We start from the raw sequence: 6,761 nt of genomic DNA, 5'->3' as shown, positions 1-6,761 counted from the left end.
ACTTTGCTTATCTAGTACAGAGTTTTTGCATGTAAAGTCCCGTGTGTTTAAAAAAATTCCTGGCCGTCTGAGTCCACATTTTTTGTAATGGGTGCTTTATACTTCTTTTAAAGTCCAGAGTGATGACTCATCTGGATGATTTATAAACAAATTCAAAAATGTCTGAAGAAGCATTACAACTTTTAAATTAGACAAATTTATAGCTGTGCCATAATATGAAATGTCATGGGGAAAAGATTCGACTCAGCTCTCAAGTGCTGTTCACATGGTCAGTAAAGGAATTTACAGGGAGATGTAGTCAATCTAGCTACTGCTGTCTGCATTTGCTGATCTGCCACTGCAAGTGGTGGCACAGGAAAAAAAACTCCCCTGTCTGTCACACCACTCACTGGTGTGCCTCTGTTACGAGCTGCTACTTCATCATACTGGTTCTTTTTTTAAGAATGCTTAAGGAGTTTTTGAAGTCCTTTATTTTTATAAACTGGCATTAAAAAAAAAAATCACAAGACCTGAAAAGAGACATGTTTGTGCTATGCTGTGAATATTCCAGGAAACAGCCAGCAGCGCCATGAAGCAAAAATGCGGGCACTAGGCAAACACTCCTCCAAGACTCCCTGGGTTGGTACCAGGTGGCAGTCTTTCCCCTCTGAAGTGCTGCATTCACAGTGGTGAGTCAAGCAGGAATGAAACTGGTAGTCCCAACTTTGCACTACTTAACCCATTATCCACCACCCACAGCTCAGATTACTAAATTTACCATGCCTGACAGTGACAGCTTGAGTCAGGGCCTTGACTGATGAGAAGGGGCATTGCAGACAATGACAAAATAACGCGGAGAAAGATCATTCAGCACTGGCTCCAACACAGCCATGCTCCTAAGGTCACCTTGGGTAAATTTTCAAAATTGGTTTATGACTCATTTTCAAAAACTGCTTATGTATTACCCAGGGCAACAGAACTTGGCCTCCAAAGCCCTGCCTGAAAATAGGATTTAGGCACCTAAGTCACTTAGACACTCTGGGAGAGGTCTCAGGACCTCATCCGAAGACCACAGACATTTTTGGAAAGATTCCCATTGACCCTAACAAATTTGGGTTTTCAAATGTAACTGCTTTTTTTAAAGCTGTTTTCTTGTCAAGGTGTTCCAAGTATCTGGATTTACTGCCTGTGAGTTACAATACCTGTTCCTGCGTCTAGCAGAGTGATGGAAATGAAAAAAAAATGGCTAGAGGAGAAACCCAACTTGTCTAGGGGAGTGTGATAACTCTCCCAGAAACATTTATTTCTTTACCGTAATCTCTCCCTAATGGCTCACGAAGCTGGAGCTCTGCGGCTGGTAACTGAGAGTGATTTGCTTCCATGTGCTTCCAGCACAGCTGGCCCCCTCCACATTCACTGGTTTCGATGGAGGCTTAGAGAGCAGCAAAGAGATAATTGATCTCCAGAGTCTGGAGCCCCAGTTGCAATAGAGGGGAAAGGGGGCTCTACAGCTGCAGGGTCAGGAAGAAACAGACTAAGGCCAAAATTAATAACAGACATTAGCCCGGACGTAAAATATGGCTGAGGGAAATGAGGGGAGGGAGGGTTTCTACCTTATGATGGAAGGCAATTTAATAAATTCACAAAAAATATGTCCTGAAGTACAGCAGGGATTACAGCAAGGTTTGGTATTCACTTCTGATTTTTCAGAAGCCTCCAGTCACATTTCAAACTAGTTTCAGTTATTTATTTTTCCCTTTCAGGACCAATTCATCCATTCCTTCAGTCCAGCCCAGGTTCAGCTGATTGATAAATCCCAAATTAGAGACCCAGGGCTCTCACAGAAAGCAGGCTTTGTATTGCTTCTGTCTCTGTTTTCTATCTTGGGCTCATGTGCTAGTATTGTAGTATGCTATTCCAGTGGTTCAATGGATTTTATGCCTTGTGGGACCTTCTCCATTTAATGAGCTTCTCGAATCAATATGGAGGAACGTTGATCTGCTGTTAGAACTGAAGGTTTGGCCGCAGCGCTCCTTCCAGCCCACGGCAGGGGGTCGGGCTTGATGACCTACTGAGGTCCCTTCTGACCCTAGCATCTATGACATCAGGACGCCTGGCCCAGCCTTCTGGTCCAAGCTGTGTTATTGCCTTTTTTTAGGATCATTGGTGATCCGTAATGGCTGCACGCATACCCCCTGAGATCAGCCATGCCCCCCAGAAGAACCAGCTGCAAAACTGGAAGTACCGCTGGCTCAGCGATCAGCTGTTGGGGACTCTCCCCTCACCCCCCAGTCAGCAATCGGGTGTCCCCCTAGACTCAGGAGGCACCAGTCGCCCATGTTTAGGATCTGAAGGAATCCAGCTCTGCCGTGGCCACGGGAGGTGCAACAACTCTTTTTCAGTTCCCCCTCTTTGAAGTGAGCAGACATTACACTTTTAAGTGATCAGTAATCAGTCTATACCCATAACAGAAGTTCGGCGCACACAGACCGGGTTAAAAATGGCAGAACATGGTCTAAGATTTGCCCATCCCCTTCCTACCACCAAACGGCGAATGCGTGTTCTGATCGCTGCCAATTCAAAACCACTTACAGAAAACCATGCAACTTGGATCCACCTTGGACTTTCTGAATGTCTGCGCTTAGCTTAAGAGCGCTAAAATCCTTCACCAGGGTGTTTTTGAGAATGAATGATTTGTAAAGTACTTTGATAAATCTTGACCTAAGTAGGGACTTTGTTCCCTTCAGGACTTGAGCACATGTTCTGCCTGGCCATGGCACTCCTGCACAATCTGGAGGAGAAAAAAGTGCAAGAAACCGCTCTTTTTTTCACAGCCTGTATAAGGGCTGAGTCAGAGCCCTAGTTCTCTCCCTGGCAAGGGCACGGAGTCTGCTTGCTCCCTGTTCATCTACAGCTGCAAAGCACCCCTGATAAGGCAGGTAGATGGCACAACATGTCATTCTACGCCTAGCTACCCCACAGACCTGGCCAGCTATTTAAGGAAGAGCTAGGTGCACATCAGGAAACAGCTTTGAACTCATACATGCCTGGAAGCTGCAGAAGGCAGGCTTCATAAGGCTGAATATTTCTGCTAGAAAGGTGGAACTCCACACTTTCCCTTTACTATAAGCAGTGTCTTCAAGGCACAGCTAAGCCATTAATGACAGCTCTGGGGGTGGGAAACAACACTACAGAACTGGGCGTATAAAGGGTTATTCTTCTTGTTCACCATATCTTGAAAACCAAAGGGAGAGAAATGAGAGCAAAATGAAGTTTTAAGGGCCTCAATGTGGCAACAGTAAGAGCACTTTGCCAATGCTCTATTGAAAATCCACAATTTGAACCCTCTGGTAATGTGTGTATGGCATGCTCCCAGCAACGTTTTAGGGTGGTGATGAAGATAATGCACAGTGCAGCCAGATCTTTCTTATTAACAGGAAAGAAAGCATCAAGGGAGATCCAAGGGAGTGGGGGGGAAGTATGTAAAATGTATGTATCTACTTCTTAATCAACATGTGCTGGCTTTTTAAAAACTCTCCCCTTGCCTTGTATGGATCAGATCTCACAGTTATCCTCCTCCATCTGTTTTAAGAGGGCTTCTTGTGAAAAGAAAGATGCTGCACTTCACAAATGTATTGGAGTGCTGAGAGCCATGGTGTTGCTGAACAATTTTGGATTTGGCCAGGAAAGCGCCAAAAACTATTTATGTTCCAAATGCTCCTGGAAAAAAAGATTTTTTTGCTGAAGCATAAAAGTTTGAGTGACCCAACCCACCCCATCCTGAAGAAACGCAAGTTTTACCTTTTTTCTCAGGAGCTGGGCAAAAGTTGGTATTGCAGGCTCTTGAGATAGCCGGTTTCTGATGGGGCAGACATCCAGATGCTGGTCGTCCCTGCCTCAAGCATTGCACGGTCCGCATTTGCACGCCCCCACCACATGTTACCGTACACTGCAGAGGGGCAAAAATGAGAAACCACATTTCATAAAGAAGCACATAGTCTTCCAAGCACCTCCAAAATCAATGGAAAGGCTCTTAAGTACTTTGAAGAAGACTCAAAGAAGTGTAGCTCGATAGCATGGAAAAGCTCAAGGCCAGATGTCCTGAGTGCTCACCACCTACAGCCATGGCCAGACTTTCAAAAATTTCTGCACCCACATTTCATTCAATATGCTGAGCAAGACTGAAAAATCTGATTACCTACTTAGGTGCCTAACTGGGAGCTATTCTCTTTAAAAAAAAGCATCCCCTGATTGCATGTGCTCAACTCTCGTGAAACTTTTAGTCTCTGGGTGCACTGCTGGTGTTTTTGAAAGGTAACGTCTTAATGATGCCAGAAATGTGGAAGTATCTGGGAAGGGGAAAAAAAATTAAGCATTTTCAGGAAGATATATGAGGTATTATAAAGTGAAATCAGTCTTTTACTTATATGTGTTTCATGAAAAGTATGCCCTTAAGACAGCTGTGTTCATTTTCGTCCAATTACAATTGTCAGGCATACACTGTTGCATGTATATGCTTTTAAATGAGTATGTCTCATAGATATGATATATCTCACCAAGTAGATAAGTTCCAGAAATACAGAAGCTTGTTTGCAAGAACGTAGAAATAAATATGGACTCAGCCAGTAATTAATCAAAGTATTTAGGGGACTGAAAACTATCTGTGCAGATGCTCAAATCTATTATGCATGTAGATATATAACAGTTCAAGCACAGTACACTTCAAGAAGAAGGGAAAGGCAGAATTGGGAAATGAACATGGAATGGAGCATCTCTGGAGCACCGATAACATTGTTGACTATTATCTTCACTTTCAGAAAAAAGAAACTGTCTGCACGAAAACATATAATGAATATTGACCAGCTGAATTACGCTTCAACATCTGTACAGTGTGACATTCCTTAGGATATAACTTTAGTCTATTAACTTTTAAGAGGCTCAACTGCAGCACATGTTAGAACAGAAGAAATGATATGCTGAGTCTGATCACAGGTCCATCTGGCCCAATATCCCGTATCTCAAATGGCAAAGAGGAGAGAAAGAGATACTGTAGATATACTGGGGCTAACTTAAGCCCAGTTTGTTTGAGTCCTAACATCAGTGAAGTAATTTTGGCGTGGCCTCCAGCTGCCAAATAGATAGGAACATATTGGCAAAAATTACCTCCTGAGCCATCCCCCTGGGCTCCTTGGTGGGGTTATGCAGTCCTTGTTTCACTGCTATTAGTACCTGAAGTAGCTAGATTTAAAGCTAGTGCCATAAATACAGACCTGAAGGGATGTCTACCTGTCATACTGCAATCTCGCCTGATTACAGTGTAGATCTTGTCTAAGAATCAACAGTCCCATCGTGGATGCTTATACCATGCTCTGGACTTCTCTTGGGAAAGCTGAACTACTGTGTGTGAGCTGTCTGTGCAATTCTCTTGTCTTCTCTGGTCCTGCCAAGTCTTGTAACTATTCAAAATTCAGCAAGTGTTACAACAAGCATTACACTATCCATAGTCTGGCTTGCTCATAAAACTCCAACAACCCTGAAAAACAGACATTCCCATTGGCTGCTAAATGTTAAGCCAATCAGCGCTTGTACATGTGACGCCACTACCATGTACATGTGATGAAAATGTCACTTTGTGTGACTTAAAAGTGTCACACTACATGTACAAGAGCTTTGGGGCTTTTAAACGAGCTTGCTTCATTGCAAACTAAACTACGTCCCAATGTAATTTAGTTTGCAAGGTTGCCTATTACAATGATGCGACCGTCAGCTCACCCCCAAGTCATGGGAGAGGCAGGCAGGCTACTGAGAAAAAAAGGATTGGGTCCTTCACCCCTTCTGCTTTCAGCAGGCTCCTGTTACTGGCAGAACACCTGGGACCCCCCCCAGGAATGAGCTGGCTTGCCCCTGGGGGTGCTTCAGGGGGGGCCCCAGTCCTTCCCTCAGTGGCCACCCAGGTGGGCTGCTAGCAGGCCCAGCAGCACCCAGCCCAATCCAACTCTTCCCCGAGCCCACCCACTGGAAGCCCACCAGGCACTGCTCCTTGGGTGGGGTCAGGGAACAGTTGGATCAGGCCAGGTGCTGCCTCCAAGCTAGCAGCTCACCTGGGCAGCCCTAAGGGACACCACCCCTCTGGAGGGAAGAACCGGGGGCCCCCACAGCTCGGGGGCCACTCAGCCTGCCGGCAGCTTGCCCCCTGACCACGGGCAGTCTCCGGCTCTGACAAAAAAATAAGATCAGGCCCCTCACCGTAACATGACATAAAAATGACACCAGCAAGAAGTAGGCCCCCACCGCTGACCGGGCTCCCAGCCATGGGGGAGTCTCATGCACCCCTGCAGCTGGGAGACTGCAGCCACTGTAATCTCCCACCACAGAATATAACATGCACCCTCGGAGCTGGGAGAAAACAGCAGTGCCCCACACCTGCCAGGCCACAGCATCTCACAGCTGCAAGCTGCTTCTGGAGTTGAGAATCAGCTGCAGGGACTCTTGGCCCCAGCTGTGCTCCCACAGCTGGGAGATCACAGCAGCTGCAGTCTCCCAGCAACAGGGTTTGCCTACATGTGCAAACTAAGGCTTGCTAGAAACCAGCTACAGTAAAAGCTCTTTTATCCGGCATCCCTTGGGAATGGGGGATGCCGGTTAATCAAATGTGCACCGTCTGGTGCACTCCCCGGCATCAGTGTGCCGGGGGACAGGGAGGGGCACCCTGTGCAGGCTGCTTTGCCCCGTGCAAGCTGCTTTGCCCTGGGCCATGGGCTGAAGAAGTGGCAAGAACTCTG

General features: G+C 46.1%; 1 protein-coding gene across 1 annotated transcript in view; it reads right to left on the bottom strand.

The window, feature by feature from the left end:
• Positions 1–6,761, bottom strand: part of ADAMTS18 (ADAM metallopeptidase with thrombospondin type 1 motif 18) — a 125,232-nt gene that overhangs the window by 9,668 nt on the left and 108,803 nt on the right. The window contains exon 20 of the mRNA XM_019505270.1: positions 3,781–3,928. Within this exon, the coding sequence (XP_019360815.1) occupies positions 3,781–3,928 (148 nt within the window). The remainder of the gene's footprint in view (positions 1–3,780; positions 3,929–6,761) is intronic.

Source organism: Gavialis gangeticus, unplaced genomic scaffold (assembly GCF_001723915.1).
Source record: "Gavialis gangeticus isolate Ggan-Ray unplaced genomic scaffold, GavGan_comp1, whole genome shotgun sequence".
NCBI classification, from domain to species: domain Eukaryota; kingdom Metazoa; phylum Chordata; order Crocodylia; family Gavialidae; genus Gavialis; species Gavialis gangeticus.
The sequence above is the reverse complement of the archived record's forward strand: the minus strand, read 5'-3'. Positions and strand labels throughout refer to the sequence as shown.